Here is a 22,154-nt window from a genome sequence, read left to right as displayed (position 1 = left end):
TTAATTGAATCGATTGAGTTATAGCATGACTACAGTTATGAGTTAGGCAACTTCGATACTGTCGTACCGGTTGCCATGTGTTGCACATGTTATGATGAGATATGGATAAGTCGTATAGGTCACTATGCGTGACTCCGACTTATATGCTAGCCAGAATTGATGAGATATGGATAAGTCGTACAGGTCACTATAGGTGACTCCGACTTATATGCTAGCCAGAATTGATGAGATATGGATAAGTCGTACAGGTCACTATAGGTGACTCCGACTTATATGCTAGCCAGAATTGATGAGATATGGATAAGTCGTACAGGTCACTATAGGTGACTCCGACTTATATGCTAGCCAGAATTGATGAGATATGGATAAGTCGTACAGGTCACTATAGGTGACTCCGACTTATATGCTAGCCAGAATTGATGAGATATGGATAAGTCGTACAGGTCACTATACGTGACTCCGACTTATGTGCTAGCCAGGATTGACGAGATATGGATAAGTCGTACAGGTCACTATAGGTGACTCCGACTTATATGCTAGCCAGAATTGATGAGATATGGATAAGTCGTACAGGTCACTATAGGTGACTCCGACTTATATGATGAGATATGGATAAGTCGTACAGGTCACTATAGGTGACTCCGACTTATAAGCTAGCCATGATTGATGAGATACGGATAAGTTGTACATGTCATTTTAGCTGACTATGACTGATATATCACTTTGTATTGATTTAGTTCATTTGGCCTACTTATTAATGTATGGTGGATGTGATGGCAAATCGTGGTTTTGGTCATTTCCGAGTATGGTTTGGTTATATGTATATATGTTGTACTGTCTTACGGAAAACGATACGGGTTGTACATTTAGGGGCATTACTTTTAGAGAGGTAGTAACTTTGGGAAGCTTGGTTTTATTGCTTACTCACACCTTCTCTTTGGTGCCCTCCAGGTTTTAGCTGCTGAGTTTGTATCGACAAAAATCTGTGGCGAATCTTAGTATTGATGGATATTTTGAGGGTATGATTCTTACTCACATTACTGTACCTTACTTATGCTCTGACATCGCGCGTGAAATGGGTTCGCTCCCACTCGTAGCGCACTCTGGTATTTAGACACTTTTAGATTCAAATTTATTCACTTTTTATGCACTATCACATTTTATGGCTTCGTCACCTTCCAGGTGTCGGCCAGCACAGCTCGATTCAGGGTCCAAGTGGACTTTCTGGGTCGGGGTGTGTCACTAGGTACCGTAGAGTATTATATACAAAACTTTGGGAACTCAAATAATAGCCCCAGAATAGAGCTAGAAAATGGTGCTGATTAAATTAATTTGAATTCAATTAATATAATCTGAGAGCGATATATCCAAAGTGTCCCATGTATAGTTTTGAAGCTTGTGTCTCTCATGTTATGTTTGTTGTTCCAAATAAACAACGAGGTCAAGGTCAGAGTTGCACGTGAACTTCTCGTGATTTACAATGCCATTGCCTGCAATTGACTCAACACATATATATTTTTAATTTCATATTATCTCTGATCTAAGTAGCCTCAAATATATATATATATATAGGAAACCCTTAAGGAAATGAATTTTTTTTTTTTTTTTTTTTTTTTTATAAAAATGGAGATGAGTTGTGGAGTCTACACCACATCAAATCGATCCGAACCATCTATTTTTTAAGTTGCACCTCATAGATTATTCTTGCAAAATATTAGCCAAATCGAAAATGTTTAATACATCTAATTAAGTTTAAAGAAATTAACGAATACTTTGTTATATAATAAACGATGAAATTTTATCTTGATAATGAAATAGACAAATGGTTTCGGATTGAATTAAATTTTTGTAAGGATGATCTATGAAATGAGACTTACAAAATAGATTGTTCGGATCGTTGAAGTTCGATGTGAAGGGGGCCCACACCTAATCCCCATTTTTTTCAAAAAATGGGATCTCTTTGCATAAAGGGTCTGTGTGTGTGTGTGTGTGTTCTTGATGCTTGTATTATAAGCAACTTGAATTCCTTAATTCCAGCATGCAAGTTCTGATGTGCTTCCTTACCAATTTCCCTGCAAATTCAAGGGGAAATATTAACGGAGCTAATTAGCCAGCATTTGCATTATGCCTTGTATGTATGGAGTTCAAACGTGCATGTGACAAACATCTGTGTTTTTGGTGGAATGTACGGAATTGAGCGGCAAACTACAGACTACAGTTGTATTCTTACATGCATATATCGGATTTTGGGTTTTGGCAGGCTTTGCTTCGAAGGAAGCTTTTCGTAATTTGAATGAATAATTAGCCACGTTCTTGAATTACGCGTGGTTTTCCTAATTAATCAATGATTATGTTCTCGCACTTTGCATGATCGTTGACCGCGTAGCCCCAGCATGGCAGCATGGTATGATCATGAGCAGTGCTGGTTTATGACAAATACATGATAAAATTACGTTCTTAGTTTATCAACATTGGACGAAATGGGGTCCAAAGAGGAGGATCTGAAGGTTTATCGAGTTTTTTCGCTAAACTCATTGCATTACGAATTCAAACATTTTCAAAAGAAAATATTATCACAGGCTCACGACCTTGCATGTTTTTTATTTTTGAAATGTGAAATTTGAACTCGAATGCAAGAAGATTAACACACTACTCTAGTCGCTAGCATAAACTCACGTATGTGTTTTTCCCGTGTTTCGGAAGGACAGAATGCTTGCTTGCAGTTGAAGTTAATGGAGGACTCTGCAACTGCACGGTGAAAGTCCTAAATAACAGAAACCACTGTTCAAAGTATAAATATTTGGTAATGCAGTTTGGTTCAAGGTACAGATATGTTTGTATTAGATTCCAGCTAATCCTTTCATGTTTAAACATAATTCTATATCACCAAAGTTGGTCAATTCAGATTACTACACACAATTTACAGAAAAGGAAAAAAGGTATATTCTTTTTCACAAACTTGAATCAATCCCCTCTTGGGATCCACCTGCTCCACCAGAGACTCTTCCGACGGCTGTTGATCTCATCCATGCTCTCGTTCAACGTCTTCACAATCTTCCTCTGCAGCCGAAGAGCTGAAGCCAAAGCATTCCTTCCCAGTGCACTTGCCTTCTTCTTACTAGTAGGATCCAATTCCTGCACATTATATAAAAGTGTAACTCCCGAAAAGATTACAACTTTAATGATTTCCGAATGGATGGTGATTTTTCACACTCCTACATTCTCATTCTGCACTCCTCTTGTTTATGTCCATTGATTCTCCTTTGATTTGTTCAACTCAAAAAACTAGGAACAAAGGGAGGAGTGCTGAGGAGAAAATGGGTGTGCGAAAAGCATTTCCTTTTCCAAATTTAAGTTCAGGTACAAACTTTAATGTCCTGGAGCTCAGCTTCTGTGAAGCCACCATCCTGCGTGGTTCCTGATCGTGCCATTAGCCTAATAATCCATTTGGCAGCCTCCCCATAATCTTGTTGTGTATATCGAAACACTTGCAACCTCAGGTTCTGCATCAAGGACAGAGCCAACAGTCCTTCCTTGTCAAAGTAGGGATACGCTAAGGCTGTCTTCGCACTGATTCTTTGTCTCGCTTTGTACCGAACCATTGACGTCAGGAGCTCCCATCCAATGCCACCATCCAAATCCAACAACTCAAAACCTCTTCGTAGATCAGCACTAGCTCGGGGCTCGGCGGCTTTTCTCCATGCAACCAAGTCATAATCGCACCTTTTTAGCTGACGGTTGAATTGTATTAGGCTGTTGTCACTGCGTAATGATGGGAAGGCCTGTACGAAGAAGTTGAAAGAGTATTGAGTGATCATTTAGTATACCAACAATAGCTATATTCCGCAGGTTATGGCACTCACCATTTGTAGGAATATGAGACCGGCACTGTAGATATCAAATCTATCCGGTAAATTCATCTGTTCAAGACCATATAATTAAAACCATTAAATCAATTTATCTACCTGAGAAAGTAAGTTAGCAATAATAAAATTTGAGATGATATAACAATTAATATTTTCACCTGCCAGAGAACTGGGGAAAGTGCTGTTGCCACAGGAGCAGAAGGTGCAGATGGCGTTTGTGTGCTCATGATGTATTGCTCTGGTGCAGCATATCTGAAAAGGAAAAGACCCAAACGACATCATGAATGCCTACAACAAATTGAGTCAGATGCTATGAGAAGTGAACCTTGCTATTAATCAAACATGCAAATTACCAATATTTATTTTAAAAGACATTTATTCCGAAATCAGATATCGCATATTTTGATCAGTACTTACGTCTCATGTATTATTCACTTCACAAAGTGCAGGGTTTTTGTTGAGATTTTAGTCCCTTGGATGTCAAGTAAACGTACATTAGCTTGGTGAAGCTGATATTTTTTTTAAGGCTTTGTTCCTCTGATGCAGGACTTTAGATTCATGAGTTCATCATGCCTTTTTGTAGCAATTAGCAAGTACGCTACTTAGACTACTTAGCTGGAAAGATACCTTGGATCCAAAAGAAACTCCTTTGGGATGTAGTTGATGCCGACTCGCAAGTCTGCTGCAGCTCCAAGATCAATGATCTTGAATATACGAGAGCCTGCACATTGTTAAAACGAGAATAGGAAACCTTCAAATATGAGAACAGTTGAGATTTGCTGGTTCTTTATCGATTTATGTACAGCATGCTGATAAGTATTAGTACCTTCAGAGAAAATAACATTCTGTGGCTTTATGTCTCTATGCACAATCCCAGTTGAATGAAGACCATCCAGTGCGAATAAGAGCTGTCTCATTATCGTTTGTATGATTCTGTTTTCCCTTTCCAAACCCTTCGGCAAGTCCTGAACCTTTCCAAGAATCATTGTTTCTACCTGACATTTGTGTGGCATGTTTCAGGAAAGAATTTATTGGAAATTCGATAAGCCAATGGACGGTTCAATGTTTGGATATTATAGTTGAAACTACAAAATCATCAAACAGTTTCAGAGAACAACGGTTTATGAACATGTAAAGGCTTATGGGAGAAAGTACCAACATTGTACGGAAACTCTTTACTTTGCATCAAATCATAAAGAGTGGCCTCCCCTTCAAACCGCCATATAAGCCAATATTCAGGTCCTTTCTTTGCAGAAGAACTCTGCAACCAGACTCGTCACAATTAATAATTCCTACGACGGAAACTAGAATGTGCAATGGAATGAACTATCAAAGTAAAATTCCAATATAATGATACCCCGAAATCACATGGTACAAGTAGGCATTATAGATCAACACCTCAAGAAAGCCGTACAAAAAATCAGCACAGCTGTTCGCACACGCCCTTCGCACACGCTCGTTCATCCAAATCTCTACCGCGCCGTATTCAGTAGCCTTTTTCAACACCAAGTCGCCTTCTTTCTAGCGATAACCAAAAGCAACACATTAGTACATCACATTCATTCCCATAAGATTTACAATCTCCGATACAACTGGCTCAAAGACATTCTCTCTAATCTCCGAATCAACCAAAATTATAATTACTGTATTACCTTGGAAGAAGACTTCTTGTTAGCCAATGAAACTTTGTAAACAACTCCAAAAGCACCTTCTCCCAACTTTTTCCCCAAAACAAAATCATCCTGTAAACCCACAAAAATCAACACAAAACACACTTCAGATTTCCAATCAAAATCCAAAATTTAAACAGAAATAAACTAAAAGTTTTTACCTTTTTGTAAGTGGGTCTGAAGAGCCTCTCAATAAAAGCAAGCACAAACATGTCAAAGAACCCCGGAGCCACGCCGGGGGTGGCCCAGAGATACGACAGGGCGCCCAGAGCCAGAACAGCACCCGGGGCCGTGAGCGTCAAGCCATCGGATTTGGGAAGAGTGCTTCTGTATATGATGTCGCCGCACTCCATCACCGTGCACGGCAGCCCCACTCCCACCCCCAGAAACAGGTCGTTGACGGCGTGGATCAACTCGCCGCCGCCAGACGCGAAAACCAGAAGCGTTTTGGGGTTTAAGATTGTGATTCTCGAACTGCGTTGCTGGCATTCCAAGGTAGGTCTGATTTTGAGTTTTTTGCCGAGAAACGGGGAGGTGGGTTTTGACTGGTGAGGACGGAGCTTGGCCGTCCCCATGCTAACTCCGCCGGCTCCGACAGTGGCCGCCATGGCCGGAAAGTGAGGAGGCTTTGGGAATTTGTGTTAGGGAAAATCCAGGTAGCGACAGTCACTGGCTCTCTTCAAGCAAGTCCTTCAAATTTACACCACCACTCGCAGAGTCTGATTTTTTTTATTATTTTTTAATTTTTTTAATTTTTTTGGTGACGGTTATTACAGGTATATTTGTGGAGGGAAATGGCTCGAGGGGATTAATGGATTATAATTCAGGAAGAAAGGAGAGATTGACACGTCAACTCATGCACCACAGGGTTGGAGTGGGCTTGTGGGTATGGGAGAGTGGAACTATTTGGTTGGGCTGGATAATGGGCCTCTACATTCCATGATTGCCAACTAAAAAGGCCAATTTAGTTTTCTTTAACAAATGTTTCACATTTCTGAATGCTTAGGTGTGGCATACCTAATCTCAACATGAGACTTTGTTTTTTATTATTAAAATTATTATTATTAAGGAGTAGAGTGAGGGTTCAAAATTATTACAACAATTTAGGAGAAGTGGGAGTTTCAAACTTAGGACGCATGGGTGAAAACTTAACACCCTATCCACTAGGATATTGGACCAAATGCAATTTCAACATGAGACTTACTTTCATTTCTCGTGTAGGTTAGTAACTGCAAGATATCTCAGGAGAAAAGTGATTTTCACACACCCATTATATCGTCACAGATACTCCTTTTTAGTTATGATCACCAGGTTGGATAAATCAAAATGAAATCAACGACCAGAACTATACAAAAGCATGTAAGAGGCTAAAATAGACATGTCAAAAAATGAGAATAATACTCGTAACTTGCATATTATTCTTGGTAAGTAAACATATCCTCAATGTGGTTATTCATTGTAGTAATATACACTTATACTGTAACACAGAGATACCACATGATCAAATTTGTCCACACAATAATATCTTCCCACAAACCAATATTTGAAGGTGAACACTACTTAGCTGCTGAAAGTTCAATAGCCGCTCATGCTAATATCCAATCACATTTAGAGATGAATCCAATTTATATTTATAATTTTAATTATTAAAACACGTGTCTAAATGTGATTGGGTATGAATAGGAATGGTTACTAAACTTTCAGCCAAATAGTGTTGGAGGTGGAGTGAATTTATCATCCACTAGGTCGCTGCTCACATTTGCTCGCATGACAATGATTAAATGCAAGTATATTCACATGGCAACCATCTTGGTTCATGATTTCATTCAATTGCACCGAAGAATGTCTCAACAGTTAACAACCCACGTGAATTGAAACTCCAAACATTTCTTGCACATATGCCTTCCCTACACAATCCTTGTTTGGTCAACTTTATAAGATACTCTCAGACCATCGGCTAAAAGTCAAATTTTTTAGCCCGAAAAATTTAGTTTTTAGCCCAAAAACAGCTTTTCTACTCCAATCGTTCTACCCTAAAATTTTAGTCCGGAATTATTAAAAAATGAATTTAGGCTATTTTTATTGTTAAATTAATTTTTTTTTAAATAAATATGTAGACTATCGTAAATTAATTTTATGAATATTTTAATCTAAAAAAATTTAAATTCCGATAAATATTGGATAGAGTCCACCCCGATTTCTGGGCTAAATTTCGGAGGGAATTTGGCATTGGTTTAGCATTTAGCTCAAAGTTTCCCCTTGGGTTGGAGTGGGTTTGGGGGGTAATTTAATTTTTAGTCCACCATTAGAGTTGGTCTCACAAGGTATCAAAAAATGAAAACCAATTTGTAATTTTCTGAAAAAAAAAAAACGAATAATACAAAACACGTTCATAAACAACAAACCTTTAAAATATCTACTAACTGTAGTGTGCACTGAAATAAGGAAATGACTGAATGTGCGGTCAAAAGATATAACAGAAACCGACGAAGAATCTTAATATGTTATACGTCGATGCATGCTTAAAAAATCAACCACCAACGCTTCATATTTACAGAAAAGAAACATAGTGGGATGGCAAGATACTTTTCTTTTCAATGATTTTAGTCCCAAAGGTGAAGAGTAGCAATCATATTTGATACACTTCCACTATCTTACTACACTTTTCACTACAAACCAAAAAATATCCAATTCCTTAATTTCCTAATTTTCACTTACTGAAAATACTTTTAAATAACTGATACATTCAAAATGGTTAAAAATCACTTTTAAACGAGATCTATATACGCGCTACGTACGTACGAATACAGACCTTCCAGATATTTGACATTTTACCATGCACAGACTCCCTTTTTCCTTGGCCTTTCACCACGTGTCTTGGAACCACCATTTCGGGTAAATCTCCGTTTTAACCGCCGTAAAATATGATGCCTTAACGGACCCAGACAAAAGGAAAACTCTCGCAGTTGATCCTCCATCCCTTCCCGACCAGATGACAGCAGTGATACGTATCCAGTACAGGGCGCCTCCGTGAATCGCGATGCACCCTCAGATATCAGAGAACAGTGACGAGTGACGATGGTCACGATACAGATCATACGGGGCCCACAAGCTATCCAACGGACACGGCTGCTTCGAGTCCAGCCTCAGCCACGGCTTCCCTTTCCCGCTCCAGTGCAGCAGGCTGACTGGGCCCGAATGGAGGTCCCTACACAGCCCCTCCACGTTGTCACCGCCAAGGCCGTGCTGGTTCCACCTGTGCTCCACCCCCTCCACGTCACCCGCGAACACCAGCAGAAACGGCGGCAGCGAACCCAGCTCGTAGATACGACACCGTTTCTGCACCCGCATCCAGTGCTCCAGCTTCTGCGTGTACTTGCCCTCCCTCCACTTCCACAGATCGATCACCATCACCCCGGTGTTGAAGTAGCACGCGCTCCGCCCCTTGAACTCCGCCGCGAACCCCGCGTTCGACCAGAATTTCGGGGTGAAATAGTTGGTGAAATTGGCGTGGCAGTACTCCGGCGCCCCCAGCACGCGCCGCCCGAGGTCGATCCTCCACAGCCTCGCCACGTCGTCGACGACGATGAGGTCGGAGTCGAAGTAGATGATGCGGCGGACGCCCGATGGGAGGAGATCTGCGAGGTAGATGCGCGCGTAGTTCAGGGGCTGATCAAGGGCGCGGCGGACGGAGTATGAGATCTTGCCCCGGACGAGGTTGGAGTCGAACTGGTAGAGGTGGAATGTGAGGTAAGGGAAAGTGGAGGTGATGACGTGGTGGAGGTCGGAGGAGCGGCGACTGCGGTGCGAGGCGGCGATGAAGTGGAAGACTATGTTTTCGGGGCAGGTAGCGTGACGGAGGACGGAGAAGACGCCGGCAACGGAGCCGCGGAGGTAGGTGGTGTCCAATGTCATGGCGATGTGGATGATGGAGGGATCGTAGTGGGAGTTCTGGTCCAACGAGGACCATACGGTTCGGGGGCATCCTCGTCCGTTGCGGAATGCAGGTGCTTCTCGGAACTTGGGGAGCTCGACGGAGGCGGAATTCGCCGGAAATTGTACGGCTGCAGCCAGGAAGAGGGCGGCGAGGAGAAGGTGGAGAGGACCATGGCCCGGTGGCATGGTCTCGTTGGTGCGGGGAGTTTTGAGTGGGAATTTCGGAATTAAAGAGTCAAAATCGGAAGGGTAGACTCTGCTTTGCCTTTCGGGATTGGAGGAGGGACAAGGGATGTTAATGTTATCTTGAGTTGGGGGTAATTTGGGTATGTCATGCTGGTGTTGTGGGACCCGGAATGGATTGTGAGGAATCCGTATCCTCGCCAAATCCTCTTTGCAAGGATTTCAGAGATTTATGAATCGTATTCGTTTATCATACGTTATACGATTAGAAATAATTTTAAATATTTTTATTTAAAATTAACACAACTAATATCTAATAAAAACTAACCGCATATATACAATGAACGAATATGATTCACGAATTTTCAAGATCCTTCCCTTGAAGAATCAAAGGATCTTGTTTGGATTGTGAGATATGCAGCTAGGGGAAGGGACCGAGGGAGGGCCGAAGGCAACGCCAGGCTGGAAAGAATGCGACCTTTCGTTTTTGAGAACTAGACGCGACCTCAGGGCCTTTGAGAAACGGATCTCTAATTTTTTTTTTTAAATAGAGTTTTGTATTGGAACTTATTCTATATTAAATTTTAACGATATGAACTGTTTATTGAAAATGTGTAGGAATAATGGGGTGTGGCCATCTTGTGGTTGTGGTGGTGGTGCTTTAACCGGCGACATCCTATGAGCAGATGAAAATGTAAAATCTAAATGTAAAAATATTGATATATAAAAAAAAATATGTATAACATGTGCGTATTTTGAGAGTGTTTTTATAGCCCAAGAGCTTTTTACTTTTTATTTTTTTTCCAATTACAATCAAAAGCAGTTTTTATTGTTAAAACCACATTTGAGTTTTAACCTTAGATATACTAATAAAACTTGGAGAGATTGAATGAATGAATGTGCATTGATCCCATCCTAATTTTTTGTGGGGAAGGTAAAATGTTTTTAAATGCTTTTGGAATCCGAACGAGCTATGCATTAATTAAGGGGACCGATTGGTGAGATTTTTAACGTGTTGGAAACACGATTCGGTATACCACGTGTCATAATATAAGTGGTTGTGTACCTGAAAAAAAATTGTAACCCATTATATTATGGTACTTAGTGTACATGGCCGTGCTTTAGGCACACTTGAAAATTTCTCAATCGATAGATATGAGCATTGGCGAAATCATGAATTGTCGGGAGGAAGGGCAAATATTTTTTGTTTTTTCAAACAAACGATATTATCTACACTAAGAGGGTAGGGAAATGGGCTAAGCCTAACAATGGACTAGCAATAATGTGGTTCAAATTTGACTTTAGTGAGAATCGAACCTAAGTCCTCTTACTTACAAGTGAAGAGAAATATCACTAGACCATATGGCCAAGTGGCGGGTTCGGGCAAACTTAAAAGAGTGCAAGGTTAAAAAAATATTAGCTAATATTTCACCCAACTCAGTGTTATCACTTTGTTGGGAACTACCCGGAATAGTCAAAGATGACTACCTGAAATATTTGAAGGATGACCACTTGGAATATTTGGAGGAGAGTTTAAACATTTTTTCTTATAGTATCATTTCATTATGTAATTGTATACTATTGCTAAAAGAAAAAAAAAAGTCTTCGATTCTTAATCAATACCAATATCATGTAAATTATTCATTAAACAAAATTCAATTCAATTAATCAATATCAATGAGAATAATCAAGAATTCAATTTTTACTTTAAATAACAAGTTTATTCATCAATAGTTATAAGATTTCATATTCATATTCAATAATTAATAACCATATTGATTAATTACTGTATGATTCTATGTCAAATAAACAAAATTTCAAATTAAATAAGCAATTAGGGTTAAGGCTAACATAAATTTGGAAATTAAAAACTTCATCTAAGAGAAAGGGGGCCAAGAATGGCAGCTGGAGGCTGGCTGCTTGCGGCTTGGATGGCTTAAAAGCTTGAAGTTGAAGCCATAATGTTTGGTAGCAGGGGAATGAAAGGGCCAATAGGATTTGTTATGTTGCCATCTGATTAATTTTATTTTTCAATTCTATACCTAAACGATGTCGTTGCATTAAAGGAAATATTTTAACTAGGATTAAAGGGTGTCGTTTGGCCTGGCTTTTGAAAAAAATATAAAACCAAATGTAGCGGAGCTGCGCACCAGCAACAAACCCAGATCCAGATGAACACAGACGGAACCACCGCACCAATAGGCACTTTCAATGGGACCAAATGGGCAAAACCATCGCTCCTAAACTTGTTTTCCGGCGAGGGGAGTGGTGACCGCCACTCTTTGTTCTCACGTGGCTTCGCCACTGGATATGAGTGCAAGAAAATTTTTTAATGTGTCGGCGACATAGTTTGGTACGGCAAGGTAGTTATACAATTGATTGAAATTTTTTTAAATTTCCACTCAATTGTATTATTACACATGTGCCAAATTACCCATTTTAAGATCCATGAGTGATCCATCATCCATCCAAGGCTTCCATTGTCCATATGAGTTCAATCGATGTGAAGTATATACAGAGATAACAATTATTGTTACATGAGCCATTTAATATTACAATCTAGTAATATATCTCTTCATTTGTGAGTGAGAGGTATTAGATTCGATTTTCACCAAAGGTAAATTTGAACCACATTATTGTCAGCACATTATGAAATTTAGCGCACTCCCTCCTTTTTGTATAGATAATATTGTACGTTAAAAAAACAAAAGGTATATGCTCATATGACATTTTTAAAAATTTTCGAACAAGTGAGATGATAAAAGTACCATGCATGTCAACTTTAAGAAATCAATGTCAATGGCGACGTTATTTAACATGTTAATGCCAACAGTTGCAATGCATTACACCAATGAAACCCATCACCCCCAATAATTTAAAAAGTAATCGAATTGCAAAAGCAAAAATAATCATACGAACCCACGGCCAAAACAAAAACACAAAATTCTTATTTGAATAAACTTGTCACATTCGTGCACGAGTACTAACATAAATATGACAACAAACAAACAAATTGACATATTGACACCCAACATTCACGATTTAATCAAGCCACCCATTGTCTAAATTAGACTTCCCTTAGTTTTTTGAGGCCATCTTAATCTCAAACTGGAAAAAAGAGAGGTCCAATGAGATATCACTCTTTTCTTGCTTTGCTACCTCCTCAACTTCTATGTTATTATTAAATTTGAGCAAGTGAACAAACTTAATCAAAGGATAATCATATGAAAGAAACAAATCAGAGTGGTTAAAAAGGGAATCGTCAAGTGTGCAGATCTTGTTTTTCATCTCTACGAGAGAGATGGTACAATTATAGTTTGGAAAATGTAGTAAAAGTAGTTTTTCTATAAGGTTTTTAAATCAAAATGGTCATTGAGATTGACGTAACATCTCACATTAGTCCTTGAAATTTGAAATCAATAAAAGTGGTCCTCAAATTTGTCTATCATCAATCATTTTGGTTATTTTGTAAAAAAAAGTCTTCATTAGATAATGATAAAATGGTAAAAATACACTCAATTTTTGTCAAATCATTTTGGCACATTTTTTATTTAATTGAGGGTATTTTTGTCACTTTGGTGCATATTTAACATAATTTTGTACAGAATTACCAAAATGATTGATGGTGGACAAACTTAGAGACACTCCTATCAATTTCAAATCTCAGAGACAAAAATAAGAAGTTATGTCAATTTCATTAACCATTTTGGCTAAAAAGCATTTTTATAATTTTATTGATTTGTTATTAGTTATTACCATTAAAATTCACACTCCCACCTAAAAGGTTAAAACCTACGATCGGAAAAACAGCGACGGAGTCTTTTTCCTCCTTTTTTCTCTATCTTCTTCCTCTTGGAGCATTTTTCTCAAGATTTTAAAACTACCTCTCTCTGTACGTAGTTGATTCTGGAAAAATTGGAAATTTGAGTGCTTGCTCTGAGTGGACCTCACCTCTATTTCTATATGAAAATAACACGTTAAGAAACACCGAAATCACTCAAATGGGTCCAATTTCATTTTCTCAGTTCTCATCCAATTTAGTAAATATGTCATAAATTTACATATCGATATTTCTTAAAGTTCTAAAAAACGCTAGGCGCTAGTCGGGCGACAGGCTAGCGCCTAGCGCCTAGACAGATTTAGGTAAATTTCTTGTATATCTTGTAAATAAGTGCATATTGACACTTACAAAAAATTATTTGCGTATGAAATCCATGTATAAGATAATAAAAGAATAGTAAAATGCAAAAAGAATCTCCAACAAGTCCAAAATTTAAAAACACATTAAGCATATATGCTATATAACCATAGTGAGGAGTATTGTAGGATGACACATGTACAACAAGTTCATAATTTAAAACAGCATAAAATGGAAAATGGGAGGAAAATAAGGAAATTTAGTAATGTAAGCTACTTTTCTTTAGTATTCCGGAATTTAAGCTGATACACAACACATCTATTCTATAAAATTAACAAAATTTTAAGGTATAATTAGAACTTAGACTTTAAACAAATTTCACCAAAAAAAAAAAAAAACCACCCAGCCGCCTAGCACCGCCTAGTGCCGCCTAGAGCCACCCCGATTTTTCCAGCCGTTTTGCACAAAATCTCCTCGATTCCAAGACGCCTAGGGCATTTTTTAGAAAACTGATATTTCCATTTATATCAATATTTTAAACACGGCATAAAAAGACAAATGTGATGAAAGAATCTAAAGAGTAAATTAGCAAGTGGATGACATTTTTATATATGTGTAGAAACGAATTATCTGGTAACAAGAAGTAGGTGTTTGTTTAAAACAAATGAAACAACAAATGATAAGCGTATGCAAGTCACGGGTGCACAGAATTGAACACAAGCCTACAAATCCAACAACCGAACCAAACAAGGTTTACCTTATTTTAATCAATTTTGATTTTTCAGCTACCTTATTAATGAAATAATTAAACTGACCAGTATACTTAATAATACAGCCAATGGGGTCATGGCATGGCATGTATTCCTTTACTTCAGGTAGCTGAATATATGTATCACATTTATTATCCGAATTTATTCATGCCTTTTAAAATCAATAATTATACTGGAAAAAAATTAATTTCAACATTCGAACTTTGCGTTCATATTACGAGCACTGTTAGCATGAGGCACTGTAGTGATAATGTACTCGTGCTGTGTTTAAGTTGTTTTTAAAAGTACGAGATTGACCAGAATCAATAAAATTTGAAAATTTGTCAATGCATCAACGAGTGATGGTATCTCAGTTCTTATGGTTTACAATTTTACATATGATTCCTTCCCAGTTTTCATATGAATTAATTTCGTCAAGTGTAGGAACGAAGTACTTTGCCATCAGCCAAACAAGGCCTTACTCATTTATTAGCAATGGGATGGTGGCTTGTTGCGTAGCGTGGTCTTAGTTGCTAAACAATGTTTGATTACTCAAAGATAAGTAGGAAATTATACTCAAATGTTTCATATTTAAATCACAGAGTTTTGTGCTTACGATCAGAACCGTTCATATTATGAATCACTTTATAAATATCAACAGAGACCCACTTTAAAATTGGATCCATCAATCCGGGCTGTTGAAATTTGATCCTAGGGATCCATCAATCTGGGCTGTTGAAATTTGATCCAACAGCTACAAACAGAGACCCACTTTAAAAGTTATAATGACTTTAGCCGTTAGATCAAATTTTAACGGTTTGTATTAATAGATCCCTATAATTAAGACAATTGGATCTGGAGAGGATCCATGTCCGTCTCCTATTGACAATGCAGACGTAAGCAACAAAGCCAAGATTCAGTTTCTGGTTTGGGACCCCATCTCTTTCTCTCTTTTTTTTTTTTTCATATATTTATTCTTCAAACTCTTGTTTATTTATGTTATTCAATTTATTGTTTATTTATTCATTTCAAATTTTACAAATAAATACAAGTGTAGATGCAATGAAAATAAATGAATCTTTTAGTAGTTAAAAAATTTAAATAGACAGTAAGTGCAACATTAATCGTTTGCAAATTTTTTACATCCAATAAATGACCTTTTTATTTCATTTTGTCATCCAAAGTTCGTCTTAATTTCAAACAAGTTATGAAGTTAATTAGTCTATGGACTTAATAAAATGCATATTTAATTGAAACTCAAAGTTGAGAGAAAATGTGGTGACCCATTTTAAAATTGAAATGAAGATAACTAAAATTGACCAACTTGCTTCCCAATTTATGGACACCCACTATGTCCCTAACTAATATTTTGAATTCTGTTTCAACAAAACATCCATATCTTGTTAATTATAATATCAATCACATTCATACGTGACGTCAGGATGTAATGTAACTTTTAATTTGCATGAATTTGTCAAATTTTCATCTTCTCTACGTGACTGTGTTCCTATATTCCGGATTTAACTCCCCTAATCATTCTAATTTTATATTATTTTTGTATTAATTCCGTTATTTACCAACCCACCCACTCCCTCACTCGACTTACTAACTCCACCCCCTCAAGTCCAAATCTGACCACCACCTTACTTTCCCTCCCCGCTAATCTCGCCGCCCTTATTCTCCGCCTTTTCTCTTTTTCACCCTCCAAATTTATCCCCTCAATCCGGCATCGTGCCCTAACACTCCTTCCCCGCTCCTTCCAAAAACAAAAACATGACCGCCGTCGTCTTCCTGCTCCTCTCCCTCTTCTTCTCCTCCTCTTCCTCCGCTTCTCCACCGCCTTATCCCTACGGTAATAATCTTCACACCCTACACATTAACCGCTTTAACTAACTTTCTAACTGTCACTGACTCTACTACTTATTTTTTCTTCTGTCGCAGATGGAGTCGCCTACCACATAGACTCCGGCAGCACCACCGACCAAACCGACCCATTCAACACCACCTGGCTCGCCGATCGCTTTTTCACAGGCGGCGCATCCGCCATCGTCTCCGAGCCCCTCCAATTCCACCACCCCCAGGAGCAGACCCTCCGCTACTTCCCTTTATCTTCCGGCAAAAAGAACTGCTATATAATCCCCAATTTGCCCTCCGGCCGCTACTACATCCGCACCTTCACCGTCTACGACAACTACGACGGCAAGGCACACTCCCCCTCCTTCGACGTCTCCGTCGAGGGCACCGTGGTCTTTTCCTGGCGCTCCCCGTGGCCCGAGGACCTCGCCCGCACCGGAGCCTACTCGGATCTCTTCGCTTTCGTCTCCGACTCAGACGCCGATGTCTGCTTCTATAGCATTGCCACCGACCCTCCCGTCATTGGATCGCTCCAGCTCATCCGGGTTGACCCGGATTCCTACGACGCCGTTACCCTCGGCAAAGACTACATTCTCGTCAACTACGGCCGTTTCACCTGCGGCTCCGATCAGTTTGGCCCAGGCTTCAGCAACGACACCGACCTCTTCGGCCGCTCATGGCAAAGCGACAAGGATTTCCGATCCACCAGCGACGAATCCACCGTCCGATCCATCACCACCAGAAACACCATTGCCAACACCGACCAGGGCCCTAACTATTTTCCGATGAAATTGTACCAATCGGCGGCGGTCGTCGGCGGCAAAGCCCTGGAGTACGAATTGCAGGTGGACGCGAAGCTCGATTACTTGTTGTGGTTCCATTTCGCGGAGATCGATTCGAGCGTGACGAGGGCGGGGCAGAGAGTGTTCGACATTCTCATCGATGGCAAGAATGTGAAGCGAATTGACATATTCAAGGAGGTGGGGAGCTTCGCGGCATATTCATGGAATTACACAGTGAAGAACTTGAGTAGTAATGCTCTGAGTGTGAAGCTTCAGAATGTCGTCGGCGCGGTGTTGATCAGCGGGCTCGAAAACTACGCTCTGGTTCCTGCTGATGTTTCCACTGTTCCAGAACAAGGTATTAGTTAATGACAATTAAGTTAGTTGTTTGATTGAGGATGATGATAGTTGAATTGTGATTGATGTAGTGGTTGCTATGAAAGCGTTGAAGGAATCGCTTCGAGTTCCCGATAGGATGGGGTGGAATGGTGATCCATGTGCTCCGTCCAATTGGGTTACTTGGGAAGGAGTTTCGTGCCAGCAAAATAAGAATGGAACTGCCCTCGTCATATCTGGAATGTAAGAGTTTTATTTTCTTAATCAAAAGTGTTGAAGTCGATTAAAATAGATGTGTGAAGTTGTAAATCTACCTGCATTATCCATTCAATTAATGGTATCGTGTATTTCAGTGATCTTGGAAGTCAAGGATTGAAAGGGTTTATCAGTGACCAGATTAGTCTCTTGTCGAACTTGTTAAGCCTGTAAGTATCACCTGCAAAGACTAATTCTTGGTGATTCAACTTGTTTAGAGTAGAAGTTTATACTATTTTCTCATTCGAAAAAAACTGCAGGAACTTAAGCTCCAATTCTTTGGAGGGCGTATTACCATCTGGGCTGGGCCAAAAAACTCTCCATAGGCTGTAAGTCCCACTCATTTTCCTACAATGTCGGTAGAATACTTTTGATCTTTGTTGTGCGATTGATTGTTTCTGTTTTAATGTTCTTGTGTAACTGAAAAATGCTCTGTACGGGAACATCACTTGGTTGACCATCTATCTCGATTCTGTTGAGTATAATCTTATCTCAATTGATTTTTTAATGCTCGTGTGACTCGGAACTGTCCCATTGTTAGTATGCATGATTTTTCTTTAAATCGATTTCATATTTGTTAACTACAAGTGTATCTCACTGTTAATGTCAGCAGTTGACTTCAAATCAACCTAAAATTGTTCACTGTACAATTCATGTGTTAAACTAGGTTGTCATATAGTTTGGACTTTGAAATCTTGCCCTGAAGTTTGAGAAGTTTTCTCTTGCCATTTTTCCTTCTCTTCATCTAAATGACATTATCTAATTAACAGACTTAGCAGTTAAAGTTATGATGTTCGTTTTCGTTGTCATATCAGCTCCAGTGTTTTTTATTTCTTATGATCTCACCTGTTGATTTCTTTTCTGGAAAATTATCCAAGTTGCCCATCGAGACCAGTTATAGTTAAGTATGCAAAGTGATAGCACGGTTGTTGATTTCATATGTTGACAGAGTCTGATATTTTGTTTTTTACTTTTTCGGTTTGTTACTTGATTCTGTGTGATTATTTATTGTTATTACATTTGTATTTGTAGGGATTTGTCGAACAATCAATTTACTGGACCTATACCGCAGAGTTTAGCGACTTCAAATCTCCAGCTTGTGTAAGTGTTCTGCTTATACATTTGTTTACATCATTTTGTTATGGAACTCTGTTGTGGACAATTTAATTACGAATTCCAATTATGTGAGTTTCCATTTTGTGTGTGGAACCTTACTATGAAAATGTTCTCCTGTGATCACGGAATAATAAAGTTGCGGGTTTTTAAGTAGGAAGGGCTTAAAAGCAAATGTGTTATTGTACCAAAAACTGAAGATAGATTTTACGTGTGGTAGACTTTTCAACATCCCTCAAGTCTGGGAAACTGCTGCTTCAAATTTTCTCTAGTCGTTGTAATCAATAGACAACTTCTACTGATAAGTCACCAACACTTAGACTAAGTTGTTAAACATATGTTGTTCAGTAAACTTTATACTAGCTCGTAAAGGTCTCGATCTTTCCTTAGGAGTCTTGCCAAAATGCAAACTGTTTAAGTTCTATTTAACCTAAAGCTGGCAACCATATATAAACATTATGCTAGCTTGTAAAGGTCTCCATCTTCTAGTCTTGATTGCCAATATGCTTTCCATGTGTTTATTGCTTTCTTTTGAATGCGCATTCTCTGTTATCAGGTTACTGAACAATAACTTATTGGAAGGCCAAGTTCCAGAGGAGCTCTATTCTATTGGTGTGCATGGTGGAGCAATTGAGTATGTCACATTATAGTTCGATATTCTCACTTTTTTAAATTATATTTTACATTTTGATGAAGCTGCACATTTCTAATATATGCTTGTACGATTGTTTGTAAGGATAAAACAATTGTCTAGGTGTTAACATCAGTATTCAACGACCTATTAGCATTATTGTTGTTGGTTGTGATAAAAGCCTTTCGTTGTATACTTAACTAATGAGCAACTATGTTTCTTCGACAGTCTTTATGGTAACAAGGGTTTGTGCGGTGTACCATCTTTGCCCGATTGTCCTCTGTTTTGGGAAAATGGAGGCTTATCTAAGAAGGGTAAAATTGCGATAGCCGTATCCTGTGTTCTTGTTTTTTGTCTGGTCATGTTGGCATTGTACATATTCTGCATCCGAAGGCGTAGGAATGATTACGACTTTGGCCTACCGCAAGACTTAATGTGTAAGTATGAAACAAGTTCAGATTTGTCAATATATCTTATATTTTGTTGTTGATTATATCTTTTTTGGTGTTGATATTTCATGTTCATCTTTGTTTCTATTTCACAACAGTAGCAACTTAATTGCAATTTACATACTGGTGTTGTGTTTGTTGCAATCTTCTACAAACATGAATCGTAAAACTGACACAATAGGCAATAGCGCCAGAACATATTTCGCACTTCCATTTCTAGGCATCGTTGTCTTGTCTAATCTGCTAGCATATTATGTACTCAGTTTTTCAGTTTCTTCTGACGGGTTTTTTCACCTTTTCCCCCTTCTTCAAGCACTTTCTGCTAAGAGAAACAGGTATCAAAGACAGAAGTCCCTGATGCTTCTTGAGATGGAGAGCCAACATGCCAAGGCATTAACACCATTTACTCCCCAATAACGGCGACGCAGAGTTCTCTATAGGAATGTAGCAGTGTTAACATTTCACTCGCGAAGAAGATATACGATGGGGAACGTGATTCTGTTTGTACAAAATTACAAAATTTTCAATTCTGATTTGGACAGCGCCCCATCCCTGCTTCACAAGTTGGCCTCATGTTTATTGCATATGTTGGAACAATTTTTTCAGGCACGAGGTCCTCCCGAAGCCGGTCTGCAGTACAACCTATCGGAAATTTTGATTGTCGAAAGAAGCGCGCAAGTCCGGAGCCATTATACCGAAGTTTACGTGTTTATATTTATAGTCGAAACTGGGGTCTCTTCCAATTCTTTCCCCAAATTATATATCACTGATTTTTAGTCAGATTAGTGTTTCCCTGCAGATATGTGTACTTTTACTGTAGAGGATTTTGATAGATAATATGCTAATTTAAGTTTCTGGGTTGCTTGTTCGTTATGAAGCAAAATTGAGAGAAACCCTAAAGTTATTTGCTCTTCTTTTTTTAAGAGTACGATTTTCTACAATTTGCGGATCTGCGTTACTCAAGGATGTGTGATTTCTGCGTTCAATGTTCTTTTTCTTGCAATGTACTCTTGTGTTTTTTTTTTTTTAATATTTGGATTGAATAAATCAAAAGAAAATTATCTACTATTGTTAAACTGTGGTTCCAATCAACGACTGGAAAAGTTGTCTTATGTGTCTAATCATGAGAAATTAAGAGATTAGATCGACAGCAAAATTACTAGTTATCATTCGTGATCAACTTGACAGGTTAAATAAGAATTTTGTCTCGAGCTCCATCAATTCAAAAATTAAAGATTGATAAGCCGCATATAATTGATTCTGCTCCGTTGGGAAAGCTCCCCTTCATATTGGTTCAGGCTTGATGTAATATGGTTACAAGAAGAGAACTAATAATTCAATTGGAGTGGAGCAGGTGATGTTTTAAGAGATTCTGATGGTAAATAAATTTTTGGATTTTGCACCAATTTGGGCGTAAGTAAGATTCTCAATAATGAGCTGTGAGGATTTTATTTGGGCTTACAATTGACATAGAGGTTACGGATTGATAAATTATTGGTGGAATTAGACTCTACTCACAATTCATTGGTTGTTGCAAAGCTGCTAGCAATAATCATCCTTTGGGTCCCTGGTTTCGGCCTATCAAAAGTTGCTTTCAAAATCTTGGCAATGTGAACTTCAGTATGTCTACAGAGAGAAGAATTTTGTAGCGGATAATTTGGCAGCATATAGTTTGGATTTAGATTTAGGTTATTTTTACTTTGATAATCTTGTTCAATTAATTTTGTTCGTAAGTATCGACCTGGGATATCCCATTGTTTGGGCTATTGGCATTTAGCTCTTTTTCAAACAAAAAATGAACGAGATTAGCTTTTTTCCTTTATTTATTAGGAGAAGGAAAGAAAGAAATGATTCTCTTTTTCTTTGTTCATATAATTAATTGTTACTTAACGTGATAGAATTTTCACCTCTGTTTGGTGGAAAATATCAAAAAATAATAACCAGAAATTGAAAAAAAAGAAAGAAAACTATTCAAGCCAACAAAATGCATGGCAGGTAGATGTCAACCCGTATATAATAAAGGGTAATCGTTAATATTTTATAATATAAAAAGTCATAGGTTACCGTAAATATTTTAAGTAATGTTAAGCAGATTAACTTTTTATACTAAATATATAAACTATATAATGTGTTAGTGTCACTAACAAAAAAATAAACATGTTAATTAACATTTAAGTAATAAAATCATTAAC

The 22,154-nt window shown here is 38.3% G+C and overlaps 3 protein-coding genes across 3 annotated transcripts; 1 reads left to right on the top strand and 2 right to left on the bottom strand.

Annotated features, from left to right (window-relative positions):
* Positions 1–2,782: 2,782 nt before the first annotated feature.
* On the bottom strand, positions 2,783–6,241 carry LOC103929191 (serine/threonine-protein kinase STN7, chloroplastic). Its single transcript, XM_009338347.2, has 10 exons — positions 5,698–6,241; positions 5,519–5,608; positions 5,265–5,387; positions 5,026–5,127; positions 4,693–4,861; positions 4,494–4,587; positions 4,025–4,118; positions 3,864–3,920; positions 3,369–3,782; positions 2,783–3,135 (listed from the first exon to the last, which is right to left on the bottom strand). The coding sequence occupies exons 1-10, from the start codon at positions 6,142–6,144 to the stop codon at positions 2,965–2,967; spliced, it is 1,761 nt and encodes a 586-aa protein (XP_009336622.2). The 5' UTR covers positions 6,145–6,241; the 3' UTR covers positions 2,783–2,964.
* A 1,865-nt stretch (positions 6,242–8,106) lies between these two features.
* Positions 8,107–9,756, bottom strand: LOC103929190 (probable galacturonosyltransferase-like 3). The gene has a single exon (XM_009338346.3). The coding sequence runs from the start codon at positions 9,656–9,658 to the stop codon at positions 8,585–8,587; it is 1,074 nt and encodes a 357-aa protein (XP_009336621.1). The 5' UTR covers positions 9,659–9,756; the 3' UTR covers positions 8,107–8,584.
* Positions 9,757–16,242: 6,486 nt separating this feature from the next.
* LOC103929189 (receptor-like protein 4) lies at positions 16,243–20,817 on the top strand. Its single transcript, XM_009338345.3, has 9 exons — positions 16,243–16,394; positions 16,484–17,536; positions 17,607–17,757; positions 17,868–17,939; positions 18,030–18,098; positions 18,802–18,870; positions 19,439–19,516; positions 19,742–19,950; positions 20,276–20,817. Exons 1-9 carry the CDS (start codon positions 16,316–16,318, stop codon positions 20,377–20,379), a joined length of 1,884 nt encoding a protein of 627 aa, XP_009336620.2. The 5' UTR covers positions 16,243–16,315; the 3' UTR covers positions 20,380–20,817.
* Positions 20,818–22,154: the final 1,337 nt, after the last annotated feature.

Source organism: the organism of the source record quoted next, unplaced genomic scaffold (genome assembly GCF_019419815.1).
Source record: "Pyrus x bretschneideri cultivar Hongxiangsu unplaced genomic scaffold, Pyrus_bretschneideri_v1 Contig6, whole genome shotgun sequence".
NCBI classification, from domain to species: domain Eukaryota; kingdom Viridiplantae; phylum Streptophyta; class Magnoliopsida; order Rosales; family Rosaceae; genus Pyrus; species Pyrus x bretschneideri.
The sequence above is the reverse complement of the archived record's forward strand: the minus strand, read 5'-3'. Positions and strand labels throughout refer to the sequence as shown.

Coding starts and splice junctions, on each gene's coding strand:
- LOC103929191 (XM_009338347.2), bottom strand. CDS start 6,144: ATGGCGGCCACTGTCGGAGCCGGCGGAGTTAGCATGGGGACGGCCAAG. Junction 3,921..4,024: donor TTTCCCCAGTTCTCTGGCAG/GTGAAAATATTA, acceptor GGTCTTGAACAG/ATGAATTTACCGGATAGATT. Junction 3,783..3,863: donor GTCTCATATTCCTACAAATG/GTGAGTGCCATA, acceptor TTCTTCGTACAG/GCCTTCCCATCATTACGCAG.
- LOC103929190 (XM_009338346.3), bottom strand. CDS start 9,658: ATGCCACCGGGCCATGGTCCTCTCCACCTTCTCCTCGCCGCCCTCTTC.
- LOC103929189 (XM_009338345.3), top strand. CDS start 16,316: ATGACCGCCGTCGTCTTCCTGCTCCTCTCCCTCTTCTTCTCCTCCTCT. Junction 17,537..17,606: donor TTCCACTGTTCCAGAACAAG/GTATTAGTTAAT, acceptor TGATTGATGTAG/TGGTTGCTATGAAAGCGTTG. Junction 19,517..19,741: donor GTGCATGGTGGAGCAATTGA/GTATGTCACATT, acceptor TTTCTTCGACAG/TCTTTATGGTAACAAGGGTT.